Source organism: Falco punctatus (assembly GCF_963210335.1).
Source record: "Falco punctatus genome assembly, chromosome: 12".
Classification (NCBI taxonomy): domain Eukaryota; kingdom Metazoa; phylum Chordata; class Aves; order Falconiformes; family Falconidae; genus Falco; species Falco punctatus.
This window is the reverse complement of record NC_137592.1, coordinates 2,082,858-2,107,586: the sequence shown is the minus strand read 5'-3', so window position 1 is coordinate 2,107,586 and position 24,729 is coordinate 2,082,858. Positions and strand designations below refer to the sequence as shown.

Sequence of the window (24,729 nt, the reverse complement as noted above, 5' to 3'; positions counted from 1 at the left end):
AGCATGGCCAGCTTTATTACAGCTCTCAGACTAATAACTTTCTCGTTTTCTTAGCGGCCCTGCTGCTGCTACCAGGTCTTTTCTACAACAGCCTAATATTCCACCTATGGTCCAGTCCTCCCACTTGCAGGAGAGAAGAGCTTGGGAAGAGTGCCTGCATATAGAACTAAGTTATTTTAGGATGCCTGCACACTCAGAATTTATCTTTGTATTCAGCATGATGTCGCCTCCCTGGGTGCTCAGCCAGCAGCCCCTGAACACCTCCAGCAGACTGACCGACATGGCCAAAGCCTGCCGAGAGCAGCGGACCCCGAGTCCCAGCAGCCCCATGTGCATCCCCACTGCCCTCAGAGCTCAGCCTGCTCCCCATGGCATGCCCCTAGCTACCGCAGCAGGGTGGCCGGCAGCCCTTCGGGGACAGCAGCCAGAGCCCTCCCTTTACTGGGCTCCTTCCCGAGTCCGCAGCACAGGTCACTTCTGGAAACCAGCAACTCTTAACCTCACTTTTTTTCTTAAGCTATTGTTATCATTGTTGCACAATGTGATTTATTAGTCAGAGATTATCAGTGGCCATATTAAACTGATGAGGAAGACAGACAGTATTTGAAGTCTCTTTGGTTAAACACACGGGGGTCCAAGCACGAAGGGGTAGGTGGGCTGGAGAAAGCACCGAGGGGACACAAACCAGATGGATGCAGGACCACCATGAGCTGGAGCAGTGCCGTGGGAGAGCACAGGCAGCGCAGGTGAGCATACAGCAGCGTGCAGGCAATGCCTCCTGCAGCAGGGTTAGTCCTGCTCCGCACACATTGCTGCATGTGGGGTCAGGCAGCCACTCATCATGGCACAGAGCCTCCAAGGAGCCCAGCACCAGAGCACAGCCTTCCTCTGCAGGGTGTGCCCTGTCTCTGCAAAGGATTCCAGCCCCAAGGCAGTGATATGTGTCCTTATTTGGCCTCCAGCAGCATCTGTTACTCATTATCATTAGTAACACTGCAGCAGCTCCCTCCCACCTGGCAGAGACCCCACCTAGCACCTGCAAGTGTCTCAGCATCAGGAGGGACAGCCAAGACCCAGGGATCGCACCAGAGAAGTACACGGACAACAAGGAACCTCAGCCACCAGCAGCTCGCAGGACAGAGCTGCTATCTCTGTGCCAGTGGCTGTTGCTGTTCTGCTGATCCTTTCAGCTGCCACCATCTCCTGGGCTTCCCCGGCATGATGCTGGCTCAGCTCTGACCAGACCTGGCAGCCCGCCTGCACCCTCTCACTGGAGGATGCTCAATGGCTTTTTGGGGGAGGAGGAGCTTGGATGCAGAGGAGCACCACCCACACCACCCCCAAGCGAGCAAAGATCCATGCACAAGATAAGGGCAAGAACAGCTTGGGTTTTATCTGCAAGAGATATGAAATTGCTTGATTTGATAACAAGGTTGTTTTGAACATTGAGTATCTATGCAGCTGAGCAGCTCTGCTGGTAACTGCTCAAATAGGTGGAAAAAAAAATAATCTGCTTTTGGCTGTCGATGCTGAAAAGCAGGAGGCATTCAAAGCCCACGCTGATCGCCTCCACTGACCCTGGGAGAGCTGCAAAGAACACAGCCAGCCAGGGAACAGAGCATCATTTGGGGAATAACCCCCTGCACGGGTACAGCTGTGTGCTGCCTCCAGCTGTGAGTGCCCCTGTGCCAGGAAGGTTAAACCCCCCCCTCAAATGTTGTCATTCCATCCGTTCCCCCCCGCCCCCAGCTTTAGTCTGGAAGTTGCTTCAGTGTTGGAGAAATGTGGACAACAGCAAGAAACTGAAAAAGCCAATAAAGCTGCAGGGAAGGTCCTGATGGTACTCACTGCCAGCGTTAAAAACACCAGTCCATAAATCTGCACTGCCATGCAAACAGCAAGCCTTCCCTCCTCCTGCAGAAAGCAAAAAGGGAGGAATGGAGAGGGATGCATGCTGTGCTGATGCTCAGAACAGACAGGATATTTGGGTGGGAACTGCTCCTTCCTTTCCTCATTCATTATTTCCTTCCATCCAGGCAGGCATTCACTTACTCCATTAAAAAAAGTCACTTTTTCTGGGATGTAACAGGGATTTTCCTAACTCAGGGTGAAAGGGCCAAAGGATAAACCTCTTTGTACAAGTTGGTTTTGACTGGAGGAGCAACTGGGAAGCAAAACACACACGTTGTTGTTGTTGTTGCACAGTGTGATTTATTATTTATCGTATTTATTATCTGTCTTCCTCCAGAGACAGGCCAGCTCCAGGAGCCCACCTCCACCCCCAAGCCTCCCTCCTCAATGTTTTGAGTCATCGAGTAACAGTCCTTCTACCCATTAATCACACAGCATCTGTTGGGCCAGTTGTACTTAATTAATGAATAACAAGGTTTTCAGACCATTAAAGGGCACGACAAGCTTTGGGTGCTTGGACCCAGGAGTTCACATCTGTGCTCGTTTCACCACAATTAAACAGAAACAGCATATTGAGGAAAAAAACCACACAAGTTAAGCACCGCATTGCCATGTAGATAGTAGAAGCCTTTGCATTACACATGAAACCTGCTAGTTTGTTCCAGTTTTGCCCAGCTCATTTTACTTCTGCTAACATGTTTTGTTAAAGGAGATTTATTCCAAGATTTTTAAAACTTTTGTTATGCTTTGACAAAATGACTTTGTTATTTGCTGCAGTAGGAAACCATACACGTTCCTTGTGCTATCCAGAAATCAAACCATGCACTCAGGAACCACCATCAAGGTTCCCGTGCTTTTATTTACCACTGTGTCCTTTCTGCAGACCATTAGTGCTGTTTCTGAGGAGAGGGAACTGTCACATCTTTTTGCAGTTAAATAAAAGGCGAATACGTGAACGTTGTGACCTGCGTTCTGCCAATGTGTTGCATAAATACGCTGAAGCACGATGCAAACGTGACATTGATTTCGCTGTACAGCTAGAAGCCCGTAAAAATACACCACGGGGGCCCCGTTTCCCTTGCACTTTCCCAAACAGCACGTTCTCCAAAAGAGCAACCCAGAATACCAACAGCAAGCGTCCCACCAACAAGAGGCAACTTGTTTTCCTGCAGCCCCCAGTGAAGAATTACAGGACAGCTTGGGCTGGAAGGAACATTAAAGACCACTCAGTTCCCACCCCCTGTCACGGGCAGGGACACCTTCCACCAGCCCAGGTTGCTCCACACCCCGTCCAGCCTGGCCTTGAACTTCCAGGGATGGGGCACCCACAGCCTCTCCACGCAGCCTGTGCCAGTGCCTCACCACCCTCACCATGAAGAATTTCTTCCCAACGCCTAATCTAAACCTACACTCTCTTAATTTAAAACCATTCTCCCTTGCCCTGTTGCTATAGGCCCCACTAAAGAGTCCATCTTCATCTTTCTTAGATGAAACACAGCATTTTCAGATACTTCTAAAGGAAACAGTGCTACTCATCAACCCTCGCCAAAGGCAGACCTGCTAGAGAAACGGCCGGATCACTTCAGCTCCTTTCTCCTTGGGTCTGATGCCGTTAGCTGAAGAGGGCAGCCCGGGGTTCGGCCTCTCTTAAGAGAAGCCCACCACAGCCCTTGGTGGGTCGCTGCACGCCAGCCTGAGCCTTGACCACCACTTTAAGGCAGCAGTTGATCTCATAACCCAGGCTGAAAGCCCGGCATCTCAACACCACCGCAGTGGTGCAGGATGCACCATGACTCAGTCCCACAGGAGCCTCCACCAAAACAACTTCTTGGGAACAACCAACCAGCAGCTACAACACCCCCAGAACCAAGGAGAAAACACCTCTGAGAAGCTTCACCAGACCAGTTAGCAACACACACTTCACCCATTCATTCCCTACCTGCTGGGGCAAAGCCTGCAGGCACTCACCTAGACTCCGTAGGACCAGCATAGGTTGAATTTTACACAATATTTGATGCATAGCGCAGAGAAGGTCCTCACAGCCCAAGCTCTCAGAAGAAGCCTGCTAGGGGAGCACCAGAGTGAAATAGCTACATCTGGACGAGCCTGATGCCTATCAAGCCCAGCCCCCGGCTGCTGATCCCCATCACCTGGGGAAGGGGCTCTGCCGAAGTGCAGCTGCCCAAGAGAACCCAGGGCTACGTGGCCTCAGCTCAGGGGATCTGCTGCCTGTCGTGCCTATGTCATGGCAGTGCTGGGGGCGGTTTGGGCAGCACAGGCACCCGGCTTCACCCCGGGACACTTCCCTGGGGTTGGCGTGGTGCCCAAAAGGAGCAACTTCAAAGCTTCCCTGATGGGGGAAGCTCAGAGGTGCCACCAGCAAAGGGTTCCCTGCAAACACAACCTGTTGCAGGTGTCAGAGGGAGGCACGTATCGGCCGCTAGCAAACTGGGAGCAGCTGGGTTGGCTCCTCAGCTGAACCCTGCAAGATCAAGCCCTGCAGCATTCATCCCAAGTTATGGAATGACTTTGTCTGTGGGAGCAGGTGTAGCTAGCTATCACTCAGCCACGCTGGGTGGAAAATGTGCTCCTTTGGCACAAAGGCAGTGAGTTCATCCAAAGGGGCAGAGTGCACCAGGTGAGCAGCAAAGCAAGCTGTGCTTAACTCTTATGGGCATGGCAAAAAGCAAGCAGCAGCCTCCCCAAACCTCTCTGTAGCACGGGGAGGGGGTTGGAAGCACGGTGTTCACGCTGGTGCTGCTGCACTCTGCTTGATGGCTCCCATCTCACGTGTTTTGCATCCCTGGCTTGTTGGAGCAGGGGCCATCCCAAACGTGGGGCCGCAGGCTAATAACGCCGCAGGTAAAGGTGCTGCAGGCCAGGGGTGAAGGATGCTCAGTGACTGCAATTGTTCTCGGTCCCCCGAGAGAGTCGTGCAGTAGAAAGCAAACAGTGATACATCAGGGCAAGGGGAAGACGGGGACTATGGACCCTGAGATAGTTCTGTTCGCTAAAAGGGAATTAAAAGAAAATCTTTTATCTGTGGAGTGCAGAGCCTGGGGAGATGGAGATAACACAGCTCCATTGCGCTACTGCATGTGATACCAACCGAGCCACTGGGCTTTCATGCCTTTCTTTTAATTACCCCCTTCCTGCTAAATTTAATTGGAAAATAAACAAGCACGAGCCTTTAGAAGGACAATCAGAAGCAGAGGATGTCCACTCAGAGAGATTAATTACATCGATCTGCCCTAATGATGTCCGCTCCTTCCATGGGGTGATACAGCTCTGGGTTTCACAGGTGGCTGAAGGTGTGACTGTAACTACATCCCTGACATCTCAGTTCCTTCTTTAAATGTTGAGTAATGAGCCCTTCAGCGAACACTCAGGAACACATGAGAAAAATGGAGGAGTGCATAATTTTTTTGTAAGTTATTGCTTATGGTATGTGTGACATAGGAACACATATGCACTTACAGAAATCCTGGCAGGTGAGAGGGTACAACGAGACCTCAAAATCAATTGTGTACATGTAGGAAATAAAACTTGACACTGCAGATCTTCTGATTTCGGTGCTGTGGTTCACCGTCAGGTCAGTTCAATAACACTTTTGGAACTATCCCTGTTGGATTTTATCCAGCATTTGTCAATCAAACTATTGCAAATTTTTAATCTTGTTTTCCAGGCTCCTGGGGAGCTGCATCAGAGCTGTTGGAATGCCGAGAACTTTATTTTTTAAAAGACTTTTAGAACAGCCCCCAGAAGACATTTTACATCCAAAAAGCACCTTTTTGCTCCCTTTTAAAGGGCACCGTTTTGTGGCCATGACTTTGAGGCTGGGGGTGTGAGCTCCCCTTCCCCTCTGCCTGCCAAGCTGTGAGCATGCTGAGCTGCAGCTGAGGCTTAGGATGAGCCTGTCGCTGAGTCTTTTGAGGGGACACATCCAGGCTCTGGTCCTGCAGATGCTCAGACACATGGTTTAACTTTGCACGCAGCACAAATCCCGGTGCAGCAGGTCCACAGAAATGCATGTAGAAAGGATGTCTGGGAGGGCCCCAGGAAGACACCTCATCTGCCTCCCAGCCAGGAATTTCTAGTTAAAAAAATTCTCCAAATATTTAACTTAAATCTCCCTTGCTACAATTTAAGTCTTGACCTGGGTCAGAGGGAGCAGATTATCACCCTTCCAAGGAAATGCGAGTGCAATTGCAAGCAGGACGGGGGCCACGGGGCCGGGTCTGCTGCAGAAAAGCAAGCGCTGCAGGGCAGCTTAGGCAGGCTGGGCACACACGCTGTGCTTTCCAAAACTGCCATGCTGGCCCCTTTGCATGTGCTTATGCGGGTGGCCCTGGGTGGTGGGTGCAGGCTGCGGTCCCCAAGCTCAGCTTTCCACCCCACTGTACGGTCAGTATCCTTACCGCACCCGTGGAGAGGGCGCTGGAGAAGGTGCTGTTGTAGGAACAGCATCTTTATGGCTGATATATAAGTACACACACACATAGCTGATATATCTTTACTGTGACAGTGATGGATCAGATGCTTTCCACAACCTACCAAAGGAGGGTTGTGTAGCTCCTGCCTGTGCAGAAGGGCAGGGGAGGAGAGGAGGGCTGCCGCAGTGGCACAGGGGCAAGGACCTTCACCTCATGTTGCCTCATCCCCCAACTGCAAATGGAAACCCTTCCACTGGATTTAACCCTTCTGTTCAGACAGAATTTGTGTAGATTACAAATATTTCCAAGCAAGGGGTTTTTTTATTGCTCTGGGTATGTTCAAAACCAGCTACAGCAGAGCCCAAGTCTAGCTCAGGACCACTTCGTTCAGCTGCACTACATGTAAATAACAGCAGCAAAGCCTTTTATAAATGGAAAAGCAAGTACAGAACCCAGGCTTGGTAGTTTCAAGAATGAAGCAGTAGCATAAGCAGCTTCCCAGAAAAAATGTATAGATCTACCATGACCATTGGGACTGCAGAAGAGAGGATAGAGCAATGAGAAACCCAGCTGGGGTAACCATCTGCCCTTCCAACCACCCATTTAACTGGGGAACAAACTTCATAAAACCAGTATTTTGAAGTCGTTCCCCAGTTGCCAATACAGACAGACACACAATTTATATGGGAAACTCATATCCAGGGGAATAAATTAATGTGATAAAAATGAGTGAAACAGGGACAGGTTATGAGTTTGGATGCACACTGCCTCTCCCTCCCATCTTGTCCTCACCACATGTGTTTTAATTTTCCTCCCACTCCCATCCTTATTGTACTCCTCTTCCCAGGGAGACAAAACACAGCGCTCTCCTCCTAAAACTGCCAACAGCAGGAGGAGAACAAATACTTCAACTTAACCCTGCTTTGGCTTCAGTCCCATCCCTGGGACAATGCCTGCGCCCTCCCCGTTGGCGATCTGCAGTGTCTTGCTGTGGTCCTTGTCCTGGGTAGATGTGCTGAGCAGGCTGGGTCTGCTTGCTGAAGGACCCAGCCTGCTCTTTGCAGGTATCACCTCTATGAATTGGTCAGAAAAGCAAAACACACAAAACCCACCACTTTGGAAAGGAAAAAATAAAATTAATTGCTTTAGCTGTAGCTCGCACAATGCATGCTTTGCCTAAGCAATCAATCATCATACTGCTCCCAAAAACCAGGGGAGCCCAGGGAAAAGAAAACCATTGAGAAAGACACAGCAGCACCCAGGCAATCACGTTACAGCAGGGGAGATGCAAGGTCTTGGCATCCTCCCACCCAGCCCACCGCCACACTCCTAGCTGGAACCCAAACACCCTCTTCACTTAATAAATCAATAATACTTTGGTGGCTTTTTTGGTTGTTTGTGGTTGGTTTTTATTTTGACTGAATCTCCAAACATTTGCTAGGACCACAGCTCAATAAAATAAGACTATTTGTTAATCTCAGGTGGTCCAAGCATTATCTGGGCATGGGCTTGATGTTTCTGTGCAAGCAGGACACAGGGCAATGAGGATGGAGAGCTGGGTGCTGTGCAGACGGAGATGCTGCCTTCGTTTGTGTCTGCATGGCAATGCTCATGCATGAAAGAGGCTCCCTGGTGCTGCCTTTGTACACATAAGCAAATGATTGCCTTCGTTATCATGGAACAGGGCCAGCTTGCCAAATTGCAGTAAGTTTTTAAAGTAAATGTTATTTTAGACAGGAATTCATTTGCTTTGGAAAAGGTGGCCGCTGCCTGCAGGGATCTTTGCACAGGGGGATGAAAACCAGAGCAGATGGCTGCTGGCCCTCGCTAATCCCTTCCTCAGGAGGAGGGGGAAAAGGTGTTGCTGAAGGTGAAAAAACATCCCAGGGAAATGCAGTTTTCCCCAGAAGAGTGGCAGCTGCATTTTCCCTGGCCATAGCCACTGGTGATGACCATCGGATAAGCTACCACCTGCGTTTGCTCACGAGGGGCTCCACTCCAAAACTAGCAGAACCTGTAAAAAAATCACCAGCTTCATAGGACATGGGATCCGGCCCCACGTCCTCACCTGCTGAGAGCCTGCCAAGCCGCCTTCCTGCTGAAACCCCTCTTCAGGTTTCGAGCACCCTCACCCCAGCACCACCCTTTTATCGAGACCCCCCCCATTCCCATGTTGCGCTTTGAAGGGGCAGCATTGTCCACAGCACAAGGGAAAGGCAGGACAAAGAAACAGAGGTGCACAGAACGGTGCCGGGCCCCAGACGTTGGGGATAAAAGGCACCACCACCTTCTGTCAGGCGGGTGGCCGAAGCGGTGAGACTCGCGGGAGAGGGAAGTGCTCCCTTCATGGGGCTGCCTTTCATGTGGGCCGCTGAGGATGTCTGACTTTAACAAAACCCTTGCTGTTCCCAAGCATCCAGCTGCTGGTGACTGTGGGATTTGCGTAGCCTGATGCAGAAATGGCTTTGTGGGCCTGACGCCCGAAGCTGATGCTCTTTGGCACTGGAGGTAACCGTGTCTGTGGGGCTCTGCAGTCTGTCTGCTCCGGAATAAACCAGAATAACGCTGCCTATGGCCCCATCCATTGCCTGGTCCTGGCTGGCTGCTCAGCCTCCTCCTTCTGCCTCTTTTTGCAGAGCCTCTGCTATGCTGGTGCAGAACATATGCTGTGTTAGTGCTTCACAAGCCTTCCCAGCTCTTCTAACAACTGAAAGCAAGGTGGAAACACATCCTTCCCCTCCGCGCTGAGGCCCTTTCTTTGCTACAGCCACTTGGAAAAACTAACAGCACTAAAAGAAGGGCTTATAAAAATAATTCCGAGTGATTACCACTAAAGAATGTGAAATATTTTCATTTGCTTTTCTTACAAAGTTGACTTTGTTGCATTTATTCACAGGGAGTATTTTTCTTTCTCTGTGTAAAGGCCCCTGCAAAAATCCTGGGAGGATTTAGGGAGCGTCATACTCCTCAGTCAGACTTAGGAGAACCTACCATAGCCCAAAGTGAATTCTAATAGACCTGCTGATAAAAATATGTAGAATAAGGTTTATAGAGCTGTATATGAGGTATGCATGTGTTTGTGTGTGTATTATTGTTACATATATATATATATGTAAAAAAAAATAGTAACTGAAGAGAATATGTATTTCCTGCAAAGACAAGTACTGTGTTAACAAATAAAATGTGGCACCAAGTCCCGTTGTGACTGGGCTGTGTTTCCCCAACATGCAGGCTCAGTGCCCTCACACAGCGAGCCAGGCTCGTAACGTTATCTGCAGTCTGAGAAGAAGAAGATGAGGACAAGACAACAACCTGGTGCAAACAGATCCCCTCCGCTTGCTCCCCTCCCAGTCACAATGGTGTTTCCCAGTAGCCGGCTCCGGCACTTGTGGCTGTTGGCAAAGCCTTTCTCCATCCGTCCCGTTATGCTCCAGGTTTTGGCAGTGGTTCTTCTTCCCCCTCCCCTGCTTGTATTCAATGCTGTTTGCTTTTCCACTTCCTTCCAGGCGTTTTTAAATAACTCCAGCAGCTTGGCTTTATGACTCTTGGTGCTCGTCCCAGACAGCACCCAGGGCTCTGCTGACCCTGTCAGGGGGCAGTCCCGGCGGAGCGGGAGCAGGGACGGAGGAACACCTCCCCACACCCCGCTGCGGCCAAAAACTATGCCAGAAACAGTCGCTTTGATTTGCTGAACAAGCAAGCTAATGACACACTACAGCTTCATAATTATGAGACCCTTAGCAAAAATCAGTATTCTTTACCTGGCTGCGAGGCACACAAGGCAGTGCGCCTACTGTTGCCATAAATGTAATAATGATGTTGGCTAGAAACTAAATAAAGCAACGTCCTGTTCCTGATACTTTGGATTTTGTTTCCCTTACATCCCTGCTAATTCCTGCTTCCTAGCAAGGGGCTCCAACACCAGCCACTACACATCATCCTTCAAAAACATTTATCTGGAAAATGTTCCAGTCAGCTCTGATAGTATTAAGATTTTCTTGCTTTAAAAACAGATGATAAAAATCTTAATATCCAATCAGGTGTTGCTGTAAATCATCAAAACTAGAGAGGGCTCCTGCACTGCCCAAGTTGGCATTAGCAGAGGTCAACCCAGTTTGACATCACCTGAATTCCCCAAAATTTCACATGCAGAAATTGTCACCCCATCCCAAGAGCCTGCCAACAGCATGGGGCTGCCAGGCCCTGCTCCTCACCCAGGCGAGCGGGTGCTTTCCTGCACAGCACTGACCAAGGCGATGTCCTTGAGGACGTCCCCAGAGGAAGGCCAGTTCCTCCTATTCATGTCTGCTTGCTGCTGGTGCAGGTGTCCCTGCCCCAGCCCCATTGTCCGTTGTCCCAGCCTTGGGGGTTTGCACAAACAGCCGTTGCTGATGTCAAGCAGACGGTACATGTTTCCTTCTCTGGCCTTGAATAAACATATTTTTAACCAGTTACTTCAGCAAGCTGCTTTTTAATTTTTTTTAATCTTTTTTTTTTTTTTTTAAGTGCAGTATGCCAATTGGCAGGATTTGTGTTCTCCAGAAGATAACTTGCTTTTGTTTATTACCTAAAACAGAGGTTTATAGATGTGTTCAGCCATGGGAGGTTGAGAAACAAAACCACTTTTAACTTAGGAACTGGGACTTTGATTGCTTTTCAAATGGGAACATCAATCCAACTGAGAGGAAAATTCAAAAAGCACAGCGCATTAAATAGAAAACAATGGAAGTGTGATGTGTTTTTAAGTTACCAAAAACTACTCTCTTGCCAAAACTCTGGGTGAAAACATTTGCGTGAGCATCGCAGATGAAGATCTCACTGAAAAGTGGCAGGGGGCGGAGGGGGGGAGGTTTCCTGTCCATGAAACTGTAACCAGCCTGTAAACAGCTCCAGCAGGAATGTTCAGACATCTATGGGGCAGGGATGGCGAGGGGGGGGGGGGGGGGGGGGGAATAAATAAAGCCAATGGAAAAACTTATTACCAATATTCCTGCAAATCAAAGGAAAGGATCTGACACTGTGGTCAGAAGTTCTCTTCCCTGGGACAGGAGCCCTGACGTCTGTCTGGTTAGACTTCATACACATCCTAAGTATAAATATCACCAGGAATTAATTAATTACTCTGTTGGAATGACCTCTTAGATGTGCACCTATAAATTATTTTTGGTTTTGTCCATAACCCCAGCTTGGAAACATCCAGAGGAGCCACAGTTAGAAATGGTCATTTTTTGTCCATGGAACTTGTTCAGACAAAAAAATGCTCATTTGGTTTGCTGAAATAAATTGTCAGTTGAGCACTCAGCTTGTCTGACCATTTCAGCTGGAAAAAGAAAACATGAGCAGTGTTTTTATAAAAGCAAAGACATGTACTGGTTTAGCAGAAAGGAAATGCTTAAGAAAATTCCCCCCATTTCTTTCAGTAGGAAATTGTGAATAAACCCAGTTCGAGATGGCATTAAAGCATTTTTTTCCTCCCAATGCAGTTTTTCGCCATGGCTGCTGACTCAAAATGCTCCGTTTTGGAACATTAGCTGTGGATCCCTGCATCTTATTCTCATCTCAGACAGGAGTGACACCTCTGCGTCACCTAAAGGATGCTTCTCTCTTTTTTTTGGTGAAGGCAGTGCCACCTGGTAACTTGCCAAAATGTAGGGTGCAGGAGAGGCTGGTGAAGGGGCTGCAGCTCCTGCCCCCTCCTCCTTTGCATCAAAGGTCTTTGCAACCTTCAGATGCGCCAAGAAGATCCAACACCCAGCACCAGTCCCAGCTGCTGGCCAGAGGACATCCCAGCACCCAGGGCTCTCCCAGAAACACTGTACATAAACAGGTCTGGGGAGGAACAACAGAAATCTGTAGCCTTCAGTATTGGGACTTCTGGAAAAGTTTACATTTAGGGTATAAAGGAGGGAAGTGAACAAGGTGCTTTCTTGTTTTGGTTCCTCGGTAGGATTGCTGTCACTTGCTACCGCCTTAGTGAGCTAACTCAGAACACAAAACCCAGGCAAATCAACAAATAGGAAGGAAAAGGCTGCCCGGGAAGGTGGTGGAATCACCATCCCTGGAAGTGTCCAAAAAATGCGTAGATGTGGTACTTAGGGACATGAATCAGTGGTGACCTTGGCAGTGCTGGGTTAATGGTTGGACTTGATAATCTCAAAGGTCTTTTCCAACCTAATTCTAAGATTACTGGAATGAACATTGAATTGATGGTTATGGTGGACGCCTGCTAAGCAAAGAAAGATAAAACAGACTCACAGGTCAAGGGGTTAAGGTCTGAATGAGCTGCTGCAAGAGGGAAGCTCCAGGAGAAGATCCTGGGGATGCAGAAGGGCGGGCATACTGCCAGTGAGGGAACCAGGATTAGCTTTTTTTAAACTTGTTAGCTTTTTGCTCATTTACTATCCCCCCCACCTTGCACTACCACATATTCCAATGACTGTGCAAATAAACTGCCCCACATTACTTGAGATGTCCTCAATGTGCCATCAAACCACTCTACCTGACTGTCTTCATCCAAAGGCCTCCAAACAGCACGTGGAAAGTGCAAGGAGCACCGTGTCTGGAGACCCCATCCTGCAGTCCTCCCTTCTTCAGGGCAGTCCATTCATCTTCACCCTTTACATCACTGCCACTGCCCTGACCTATCTGCAGGTGCTGCTTGAATCTGCTTGGAAAGGACAGCTTTTTCAGTAAAATAAAAAATGACAGGTCCAACCCAGGACATGCCGAGGGGTGCTGAGATGTGCAAAGCGCTGGGCTGCGTAGGCACAGGGCTGCGTTGTGTGCGTGGCTGTGGCATCCCGACAGTGAGCACACCCACCGCAGCGCTGTGGCGGAAGAGAAGTCACTGTATTGCCTGGCATCTCCTGGTCTGGAAAAGGACAGCCACAGCATGTCTTGCACCAGTAAATATTCAATTTAAATATTTAAAAGTACTTAAATTTCAATCACGCTACTGAAATACTTTTGGATCCTAAAACACTGTTGCGGAGAACTTTCTTCAAGCCCTTCTAGGGGCTTTTGCGACAGTAGTGTTTGTTTAAATGTTACAGCGCGCTATATTTATATTTATAATGCTTTTGCACTTTCTCCAACAGCCTTCTGCAGAGCCGCTGACATTGGTCAGACCCAGCTGATTCTCGACACTACACCAGCTAGGGGTCAAGTAATTAACATGTTATTAACAGGGAGCATCGCAGCACCAGCCCTCACCCGCCTGGTGCTGGGGCAGCATCTGGCCAGCACTTTCCCTGGCATGGAGGGTTTGATCCAGACGGCATCAGGGACTGGCCAAGCTTGGCTCTGTCCTGGCAGCCTGGACCTTCCCACGACCTAGCTCCTATTTCAGGCCTTGTCCATCTATTTAAAGCGCACCAAGAAGGGGAAAAATGCACTGGAGATGTAGCATGTGCATGGGACACCGCGCCAAATATTCAGTTTCCTTTAGAGGCTGATAGCGAGGGATCCCACAGCGTTTTGTTTATGCATGGTTATTTGTTTTCTTTTTATCCCCTTTTAGCAATGCATGCTTGAAAATGGTCAGGCCCTATTAGGGATTAGAAAAGTCATCTGCTGGGGTGAGCGAGTAGATCAAGCCCCGGAAAATTAAAAAAGCAGGGAAAAAAGCAGGAACCCGGGTAGCTTCCCCTGCAGAAAAACGTTGGTGGCTGAAGGGCAGCACGTCCCTCTGCAGCCAGAGCTTTGGGATGGGAGCGAGGAGAGGGAAGACAGCGAGGGGACCGGGGCCGGCAGCAGCGAGCAGGCAGCTACAGGAAACTGCAGCCTCCGGTGATAAATAGGAGACCGGGGAGCACAGGATGCGCGTAGGGCGAGCGCGGTGGGGCGAGGGGATGTGAGCCGGCGGCTGGCGTGTCCCTCCATCCGTCCCTTCGTCCGTCCAGCCGGCGGGATGGCCGCGGCCCGGCTGCTGCTGCTGCTGCTGCTGCCGCTGCTGCCGCGGGGCTCCGGCGGGGAAGAGGCCGAGGCCGAGGCCGAGGTGGTGTGCGCCGGCACCGCCTGCTACACCCTGCACCGGGCCGAGCTGGGCTGGAGCGCGGCCCAGGAGCGCTGCCACCACAACGGCGGCAACCTGGCCCCGGCGCGCGGCCCTGGCGAGGCCGAGCGGCTGCAGGAGCTGCTGGCCATGGCCGGCTGGCTGGACCCGGCGTGGATCGGGCTGTCGCTGTCGCGGGGCCGCTGCGTCCAGCCGCAGGAGCCATTGCGGGGCTTCACCTGGGCAGCTGGCGGGGACCCCGGCAACTACTCAGCCTGGCTGGCCGAGCCGGCCGTCACCTGCCTCAGCGCCCGCTGCGTCAGCCTGCGGCCCGCCGGGCCCTGGGGCCCCGCTGGCTGGGCCGACCGCCCGTGCCGGGCGCTGCTGCCCGCCTTCCTCTGCAAGTTCAGCTTCCGCGGGATGTGTGGGCCCCTGCCACTGGCCGGGCCCAGCCGGGTGGCCTACACCACCCCCTTCGGGGTGCGCAGCTCCCGCCTGGCTGCGGCCCCCTTCGGCACGCTGGCGGAGGTCACCTGCGAGGGGGGCGAGGGCCCCACCTTCGCTCTCTGCAAGGGGCCGCTGGAGGGGGGCGGCTTCGCCTGGCACCCCCCCGGGCCCCTCTGCCCTGCCGCCTGCGCCCACCGCAACGGGGGCTGCCAGCACCGCTGCCTGGAGGCGCCTGGGGAGGCCCCGCGGTGCGCCTGCCACCCCGGCTACGTCCTGGCCCCCGACATGGCCTCCTGCCTGCCCGAGGATGCCTGCCAGCCCAACCCCTGCCAGGGGACCTGCCGGACGCGGCCCGGTGGCTTTGAGTGTGGCTGTGAGGCCGGCTATGCCCTGGCACCCGATGGCCGCAGCTGCCTGGACATGGACGAGTGCCTGGCCGAGCCCTGCCAGCACGAGTGCCACAACACGGCCGGCAGCTTCGTCTGCCTCTGCCGACCCGGCTACCAGCCGGCTGGGACGGATGGCCACCTCTGCCGCGATGAGGACGAGTGTGCCCGGCCTGGCGTCTGCCCCCAGCTCTGCCTCAACGTCCCCGGCTCCTTCCACTGCGCCTGCCAGCCCGGCTACCAGCGCCAGCCCGGCGGTGGCGATGCCTGCCTGGACGTAGATGAGTGCCTGCGGGACCCCTGCCCTGGGCCCTGCCGCAACCTGCCCGGTGGCTTTGAGTGCCTCTGCCTGCCTGGCTTCGTCCTGGAGGAGGGTGGACATGGCTGCCGCCCCGCACCCACCACCGGAGAGGAGCCCACGAGGGCCCCCAACAGCACCCTGCATACCACAGGTGTCCCACGGACCACGGGCACCCTGCAGACCGCAGGCAGCCTCCAGACCGCAGGTGCCCCATGGACCACCGGCATCCCCCGGACACTGGGCACCGCCACCGGGGCAACGCTGCCAGCCCCCACGGCAGTAGGGTCAGCACCCGGCCCCGAGCACAGCACCGACGGCCCCCGGCTGCTACTCTACTACATCCTGGGCAGCCTCGTAGCCATCCTGCTGCTGATGGCCTTTGCCCTGGCTCTGCTTGCCTGCAGGAAGAGGGCGGCCAAGCGGGAGAAGCGGACAGCCAAAAATGCAGCGGACAACTACTGCTGGGTGCCGGAGCAGCCGGAGAGCCATAGGGTGGGCGGCGAGTGCAGGTAATGGTGTCCAAGGCAGCAAGGCGGGGGGGCAGAGCCTCAGTGACAGAGAACATCTTTTTCGCAAACTGAAAAGAAAAAGAAAAGGGATGGGGATGGGGACGGGGCGATGCTGTCTGTTCAACATGGCATGTCCGGGAGCCTGTTCTGGGGTTCCTTGCAAAGCGGGAGCTGATCTCTCCTGCAAAGGCAGGTCTGGGCGCTGGGTGGGAAGGCAGCCCAAATCAGCCCTGCGGTTTACAAACCAGCCACCGCTGCGCGAGAGAAGGGTTAACTGGGACAGTGCTGCCAGGTGGAGAGAGGGAATGGGATTGAATTTGCCTGCCAGGGCTGCCCCTCAACTCTGCAGGACCCCACTGTGCTTCAAAATAGCAAATTATAAGTTTTGATTTGCCTTCCAAACTGGTTAATTTCATTTTTCATTTGGTCTCCCCTACCTGTATTTCAAATGCCAAGGTGCAAAAGCAGCAGCTTCCCTGCCCCATCCTGCACAGCCCCCCCAGCCCCCCAGACTTTGTCATCCAAAAGCAACACCAGTCCCCCTGCTCTCGCCTCCCTGGCAGCAGACAGCCTGCTTTCAACCCTCGGTTTTGCCTTGTTCTCATTGAAATAGGTTTGAAATTCTTCTGTGTTCCACCAGGGCAAGAATTGGTCTCTGCAGTCACAAGCAGGGTTGTTTATTTTTATTTTAATTAAAAAAAAAATAAAATGTCACATCAGAGGTAACTGAATAAACCTTTTTAAAACTACAGCAGCAGAGGGCTTCTCCAGGGGAGCAGGCACTGCCAGGTTAGCGGAGCTTTCATTCCTGCAGCTCCCCAGGCCTAGGTAGGGAATGCAATCACACTGAGTACTGGGGGGGGGGGGGGGGGGAAACCTCCACCCCCCCATCCCCGAGCGCACACAGCGTGGGGAGTGCTGTTCAGCTTGGCCTTGTAGATGAGGGGCCAAGACCAGAGGATATATGGTAAAAAGGTATGAAAAACTGTGCTTAGAAGAACCACCTCTGTTTCTGGTGTATTCAGCTTAGAACTACTTGCAAAATACGGAAAACAGTGCTCCCCTTCAAATGCAGCCTCATGAGAGACTGGATTTTTCCTGTTGGATTGTACTTTTTGGGTAGAACCCCTTCCCGAATGCCCAGGGTCCAGGCTGTGTGTGTTTTCCATTCCTCCCCCTGCAAAGAATACACTGGATGTTGTATATTTGCTAATTATTACATATAAGACTTCTAACCTTGCTTCAAAGCAAATGCTTTCTCAGGGCAAAGTTGTTCCCCAGTTTTCCCCAGGTACCCAACTTCAGAGGGCTGTTTATACCGGGCCATGCCTGACAACGAAGCCTCTTCGAGCAGTTCCAGCGTGAATCCTCCGCAAAAAACTGAGTGGCACAGAGGCAGTCCTGCTTGCCATCAGGCAGTGCTAGCTTCATTATTTGCCCGTGCTCTACAAGGCAAAAAGGTTCTAGAGAAGAACAGACATGTGATTTGAACGGCACATAGGTTTCCTGAGGTTTCTGCTCGTTTCATTGTATGCTCGAGGCTTAATGGCTGCAGAAATGGGAACTGAACACAAAGGAGTTTGCTGTAGGCAGTGACCTGCATCCTGTTCTTCCATGTGTGGAGGAAAACCCTTTCCTGCTGTTTTTTCTTGTCTTCATGTCTCCATTGTAAAATTAAAAGAACGCCAAAACACAACAACACAGGAAAATGTAGCTGATAGAAATGTTTCTAACGTTCTGTCTGCGCTTCCTTTTCTCCACACAGTGGCTGGGAGAAGCAATGAATGCAGCAGTGGCATTCTTAGAAGTCCCACTGAAAATTCATGCCCTGTCTGTGTTATGACAAGCTGGCAAAGCATTTCAAATACACGAATAAATTATGCAAATGAGAAACCATACCGAAATTGGTGAGACAACCTACATACATAAAATTATGCCTGCGCTGTTGGGCTATGCAGACTCAGGGTCTGCGTGAGGAAAAGGCAGTCGCAGCACCATGCCTCGCATTGCAGGGCACTAACTGCTTGGTCTGCTTTATCAAAAGCTGAGGTGTTTTCCAGATGTTAATAGTCTCGGGGTCTTTCTGCCTTATTTTTCAGTTAAGTTATCAATTAATTGTTGTATCTAACACTTATTCCACTATGAAAAAGGGAAAAGGAAGTGTAAACAGAGGCTCAGAGCTGGTACAAATCTGAGACGTGCTATTTATTCCAGAATTCCTCGCTAAAACCTATAATCCTGATTTCTGTTACGACCTTTGTGTATTCCAGTATGCGTACTGTATTACCAGTGGAGTACGGTAGTGAGTCCAGCCTAGGGAAGGCACTACTTTGTGCCTGGGTTTAGTTTGGGCTCTCTCGGGTGGATTATTTCCTGATGTAGCATCCTTCACCCTGGTGCAGTTACACCTGGATAATCTCATCTCTCCCTTTCTTCCTGCCACGAACCCAGCAGGAACGTTTTGATCCATGTCCTCGTTAGAACGTTATCCAGGGCCCCATGAATCCCATGGACTGAAGCAAATGTGAATGGCACCAGATAGTTTGGTACCCTGTCTTAAAGGAGACAGGACATTCATCCTGGCCCAAGGTGGTTTTACCGTTGTGCCTGGGGCAGCTACCTCTGCTCCCTGTTCCCTCCATACACGTGAGGTGCCATTATAAGCAAGACCTATACTGTCCTGCCGTCGCCGTGGCAGGACGGGTTAGCCAACATGTCCAAAATGCTTGTAGATATCAACTGGTTTGTAATGAAGTAAGTGTTATATTCTTACGGTCCAGAATTAAGACACTCCTTGTCCTTCATGGCAGCGGCACGTCAGGACTGAGTCGACTTTGTCTTTGACTAAAAGGATAAGGTTATCCCACACATTAAATAACACCATATGTTGCTTTTCTGATGAAACACCAATAAAATCTAAATAGAACGCATCTTCAGTGGTTTTTAATACATATATATGATATCAAACTCTATTATTTATTTCGTACATGTAATCCTTGCATTTTCTACAGCGGTGGATGGTGCTAACAGAGCCTCTGTCCGCGCTCATCCCTCATGCAGCAAAGTCAGTGGGGTCTCATGCTTTCATAGGCACTGCTGTCCTGAGGGAGACACTTTGTGTCTACCAAGGCACTGGGATGATCTCAGTTGGATCCTGAGTCCACAAGCAAGTGTGGACTCACTTGAGTGAGTAAACCCATGAGCAAGGTCGTAAGCCCATAAGCCAGGTCCTAAGCCCATAAACCAGGTCCTAAGCCCATGAACATGGTCCTAAACCCACGAGCAAATTCCTAAGCCCACAAGCAAACCCGCTGATTTCAGCCTAGCTCTGCATGAGGGCAGAGATCTGGTTTTCTGGCTCTGGTCAGCAACCGGACACAGAAGCTCCATGAATTCAAGCTGCAGGACTGCTGGCAGCTAGAGCTACCCCCATGGCATGCACCAACAAAGAAAGGCCATCCTGAACAGGGAAAGGGTCTCAAAGATGGGGGAAAACCCCCTCAACAACATAAACCCCCATTTGTTTCACCCATGCCTGAAGTAGCATTCATGCGGTGTTTCATGACTCATTGATATTTGCCTGGAATAGTGTTTAAAAGCAAGAAAACCCTAAAAAAAGGACACTGCGTCTCATGATGGATGTTTGGTGCCGCTGACACATCAGACTACAAGGAGCGTTCCCAGAGTTGTTCTGCCAGCCGCTGGCCAGGTAAAATTTGCTGGCAGAGCCTGTGCAGGGAGCAGGGGGTGTCCCTGCCAAGCACAAGGAGCTGCCAAGGGTGGGATGATGGTGATATCTTAGCAGGAACGTTGTTGCCAGCCAAAATGTGGCAAGAGGCTGCCAGCCTGCTGTTACCTCTGATCTCATTTATCGTGCTGGGCCGAGGCTGGGGCATGCTGGGTGGAGGGCCCCCTGCAATAGGCTCCCCGCTAACCCGATAAACCAAAGCCAAGCAGTGCAACATGCTAATTCTGCCATACCCCATTTATAATTTTCCCCCATTTCCAGGAAAGGTGCTGCAGGGAAACAGCTCCCACCAGAAGAATTTAGAGGAAAGGTACTGACTAAAGTTAAAATATTATCTACAAAATACCATGCTTCTGCCTTCAAATTGCACAGTCAGCCACTGCAAAAACAGATGCTTTAGATGTCTGTTCATTTCCTCTTTTTATTATTTTTATCTTTTAAATGTTTCTTGGCATTTGGCTTTCCCGAGCCCTTTCAAGGCTGCTAAGTGAAGTTCACGTCTGGCCACGCAGAATCGAGCAAGGCTGGTGACAACGTGTCGGGGGAAGGAGCCAGCCTGCGTCAGAGCAAAGATGCTACGGGAAATTTCCTAAGGGAAAACCCAGCCTTGGGGGCCTTGAGCTGCTGGGCAAGTGCATGTCTCGAGGATGCTGCAAGGGTCAAGAGAAAGCTGATGGTGAAGGATAAGATTAGCCCCTAGATAAGCCAAACTTCCAGCCTTTTCCCTGCTGGGGTCCTGACAAGGTTTGCCTCACCTCTCCATTCCCTGTAAATGGAGCTATGTGCTTGCCAGCCCTTAGAGAAAATGCCAATTAACTCGGCTGCGCTGGCTTGGGGCAGGGGCATGGGGTGGCACCGGGAGGGGGGGTGGGGGGTATGGGGGGGGGGGTGAGGGCAGGGCACCGCGTGGAGGTGATGGTGGGAGAAGAAGTCACACATTTGCCGTGCCAGATGTCACAGACACCCAGCCTCAGGAAGCTTTAATCCCTGTGGGAAACTGCATCGGCTGCTTTCCCTGGTTGTAGTCCAAGAATTAACATAAAACTATGAGCCAGAGGGAAAAAAAAAGTAGCAGGCGTGCTTGCAGGACCTAGTCCAGCCCTACCACTGCTCCCAAGCTGCGTTTTCTGCACCCAGGCTGAAAACTGTGGCCGTAGGAGACCATGGAGCCACGCAGGCACCTGTGGAGAAAACATTTTCCCAGTTCTGGCTGGGAAGAAAGCTCACTCACCACCAGGCCTGAGCCCTCCAGCCCTGCCTTCTCCAAAGCCATGGTGGACAAAACTCCCTCCAGGCAAAACCACAACTAATGCTCTTAATTGGTGTGCAGCCAATTAAGCATCCTCAGGACGGCTGTGCAGCAATGCCCCCTTGCAGGTCCCCATCCCGCCCAGGTGCCTGCCCAGGCACTGAGTCGCATTTTTGGATGTATTCGTTTGTCCACCGCTACCTGGCCTTCAGATGTTTTTCCTCTGGTTCAGGGCAGGGAGATCTGCTTTTTCTGCACAGATTGTGGCGGCAGCGTGGCGGGAGCAGGGCTCGTACGCCCAGCCCACACAAGTCGCCCAACGCGGGCAGAAGGGCCCAACCGGGCTTAACGGTCCCAGGCGGGACCAGGGCAGAGCGTGCGCCCACGGAAAGGCACGTGTGTGCTGCTCAGCGCTCTGCCCTTCAGGCTTTGGTCATCCTGACGTAACAATTTGAGATTATATTGTTATGTCATAGTATAGTATATTTATTATATTTATTGTACTTTTATATAAATTATATCTATTATATTACATTACAGTATAGTATATTTATGATATTGTGTTATATTTATTATGTTAAATATACTTATTATATAACAGTACAGTACAATATAGTCTATATACATTTATTCTATTACATGAATTATATTTATTATATCACATTACAGTACAGTATAGTAATTATATTCATTATATTCCATTACATTACAGTCTAGCATAGTACACTTATTATATTTATTATATTACAGTACATTACAGCATAGTATATTTATTATCCTTATTGTATTTATTGTACTTAGCTTAATTATATTGTATTACATTCAACTATTACATTATATTACATTATATTAAACTGTGTATAATTATCAGCATCCTGACTTGAGGAACCTCATTTCCAAAGCCCGAGGACCAAGCAGAGAAGATCCGTGACACATAACCGCAGGTCAGAACTATTCAAAATACCGGCCGGCAGCATTCCTCTGCCCGAGGGTGACAGTGACATCCCCGTGAGTCAGACCCAAGCAGAGCAGAAGGTCGCCCTGGGTTATCGCGGGGGGCAGCCGTCGGGGGGCCAGGCGGGTGGCGGCAGGAAGAGCACCGTGAGTCAGCCCTGCGCCGCCGCATCACCACCGCCTGCCCTGCTCCGGGGCCACGGAGAGAAAGGGTCATCTCAATGAAAAAAGAGTTATTAAAACATGGTTAATCTCCTTTCTCCTGCTCAGATTATCTTTCCCCGTCTAGTAGCGAGACCAGCCCGGCAAACTGTTGTCAGCAGGGCAAGGACATCAGTGGGATGACCTGAGAAATCGTTGTTTGGGGAGTACTGTATTTTTTCCTGGAATTTTTCAAAATATTTCTCATCATGCAGCCTTGAAAAGGAGAATTGTAACCATTTTTATAATTACTTCTTTTGTTGTTTTTTTTTTAAAAAAAAGAACAGAAAACTATCAGGTTTTCTTCCTTTCCACCCATCACATTCTGTCTCCTTTCTTTTTCTGTTGTTTGCCCAGACCATTCCCCCCTTATTTTGCTCTTTTGCTTCTGAAAACAGACAAAAATGAAAAAAGAAAGAAAAAGAAAAAGGAAAAGAACAGAAAAAGGAAAAGAAAATGAAAAAGGAAAAAGAAAAGGAAAAGAAAAAGAAGGAAAAAGGAAAAGGAAAACACCACCAGAAGTGAAATAAAACCCACAACTGGGGAATGACAGGTTTTACTAAAGCAACGCAAGGTCAGCATTACCAAGCCCTCCAGGAAGCTTCTGGGAATTATCCCCTGTGCATGTTTTGTGGCGATGAAGAGCAGCTGAGCTCTTCCCAGACAAATGATTCACGCTGGCAGGAATGGAATCTTAGGGGGAAACGATGGCTTATAGGCTGAGGTTAAGGACCCCTGGGCTGACCCCAGCCCTGCACCATGCCCCTGCCTGCCCCTCTCCTGGGCGAGCATCCCTGCGGGCAGAATCACACCCATAGGCTTTTGTTTCCCGTGCAGGTGAACGAGCTGGAATTTTCGAGGGGTTGGAAGGATAGACCGGAATGCTCTGTAGGCCAAGCTCGGAGCTCTCCATCGTTCCTCCTGCAGTTGAAAGGAAAATAGCATTTCCTTGGTACTCCCCTTCCCAGAGCGCCATGGATGAAGGTGTGAAAGAGGCCAAAGATGGGCAGGGGAAAGGTGTCTGATAAAGAGCACGAGCTCCTCTGTGCCCATTTCCATCAGGCTAGCTTTGCAGCTACCGAGCTACCCAGCAGCACAGTTTGCCTCGTGATGGCTTTTAAAAATATATATATTAAAAATTATTATTTTTATTGTATTAGTTATATTTATTATTCAGGATTATTATTACTCTTTTCCCCATCTTTCCTTCTCTCCACAGCACCATGTGAGCTACGCGAACCGCACAGGAAGAGGACAAGACAAACATACAAGTTTAATAAAGTAACCTACTCGCAACCAGCGAAGTGAGGAACCAGGGATTTGCTGCTCCGCAGGGGATCCCGAGGGCTAATTGCAGTGACTGAGTCTTTCGGTAAAAACACTGGTCTCAAAATTGAAAAAAAAAAAAGGGTCAAATACCCTTTCCTTTGAGAGGCGAGGCTTTGGATGTTTGCTTTTCATTTTTGTTTTGCTCTGGGCTGTTTCTGACAGCAGAGGCGGATCCTGCAAAAATAAAAAGCATAGAAAGGGTACAGCTGTCCAGAAAGCAGCAGAGGCGCCTGTGAGGAAGGGGAGACAGGACCCTGGGGGTGAGACCCCAAGCACCCTACAGCCCCCCACCCTCACTGCCTTTGAGGTCCGGAGGGATCCTTGTGGTGTGCAGCTGAGCAGCAGCGCCCTTGGAGGGGATAGGAACGACTGTGGTGGAGCTGGGACCCCCGGCTCGGCGAGGCAGGGGCTGAGCAGTGCCGGGCAGGCTGGCAGGGACCCGCAGGCCAGCTGCCCGGCCCCGACAGGGCGTCCCCGCTGGGGTAGGGGCTAGTGGGGATGGCATGGGGGCTGCCGTCAGTGCTGCTGCCATCGCCATCTCCTGTCAGCTTTGCCATTGCCGTCTGATGTGGGCTTTGCCATCGCCGTCCATGTCAGCTTTGTCATTGTCATCTAACGTTGGCTTTGCCATCACCACTTTGTGTCAGCTTCACCATCGCTGTCTCACGGTGGCTTCGCCGTCACCAGCTATGTTGGCTTTGCCATCGCTGCCCACGTTGGCTTCCCCATCGCCACCTCACACCAGCTTTGTCATGGCCGCTGGTGCCAGCTGCGGGTGCTCAGCAGGCTTTGGGCCGGTGCTGAGCGCGGTGGAGCCGATGCTATACTGAGCCGGGGCGCTGAGCCGGGGGGGCTCCATCGGGCTGCCTTCCCCCCCGGGGGCCCTTCGGCCAGGGAGCAGCCCTCCGCCGCTTGCTCTCCCTCGGGACAAGGCAAAAAATGGCTTTTTCCTGGCGCTGCTCAGCCCCGGAGCCCGGCTGCCGGCGCGCCCCGAGAGGGGGTACCCTGGGCAGCGCTCGGCTCCCCCGCGCCCCCCGCTGACCGCCCCCGGCCCCCGGCTGGGCGGGGAGGAGCCGGCGGCAGGACGGGGCGGGCGGGCAGCGGGGCGGAGGGGGGGGGAGCTCGGGGTGGGCGGCAGCCGGGATTTACCGGCCGCCCCCGCCGCAATCAGTCCGCGCGGCGGCGGCGGCCCGTCCCCGGAGGCGCTTCCTTCCTGCGGCGAGGGGCGGGGGGTGCCGGCACCGGCTATAAATGGGGCGGGCGGCCGG

The 24,729-nt window shown here is 51.3% G+C and overlaps 1 protein-coding gene across 4 annotated transcripts; it reads left to right on the top strand.

The window, feature by feature from the left end:
• The first annotated feature begins 745 nt into the window (after positions 1 to 745).
• Positions 746 to 24,711, top strand: CD93 (CD93 molecule). Of its 4 annotated transcripts, none has more exons than XM_080408133.1 (2): positions 746 to 15,980; positions 23,352 to 24,711. In XM_080408133.1, the coding sequence occupies exons 1-2, from the start codon at positions 14,254 to 14,256 to the stop codon at positions 23,359 to 23,361; spliced, it is 1,737 nt and encodes a 578-aa protein (XP_080264259.1). In that variant the 5' UTR covers positions 746 to 14,253; the 3' UTR covers positions 23,362 to 24,711. The 4 variants fall into 4 exon arrangements, with proteins under 4 accessions (XP_080264259.1, XP_080264260.1, XP_080264258.1 ...); XM_080408134.1 differs by lacking the exon at positions 23,352 to 24,711 and adding an exon at positions 22,970 to 23,344; XM_080408132.1 differs by lacking the exon at positions 23,352 to 24,711 and adding an exon at positions 21,849 to 22,963.
• Positions 24,712 to 24,729: the final 18 nt, after the last annotated feature.

What these genes read in the sequence shown, in the direction of transcription:
- CD93 (XM_080408131.1), top strand. Translation starts at nt 14,254, where the DNA reads ATGGCCGCGGCCCGGCTGCTGCTGCTGCTGCTGCTGCCGCTGCTGCCG. An exon ending in AGGGTGGGCGGCGAGTGCAG is followed by an intron (nt 15,981 to 17,261) that starts GTAATGGTGTCC and finishes GTTGTTCCCCAG; the next exon opens with TTTTCCCCAGGTACCCAACT.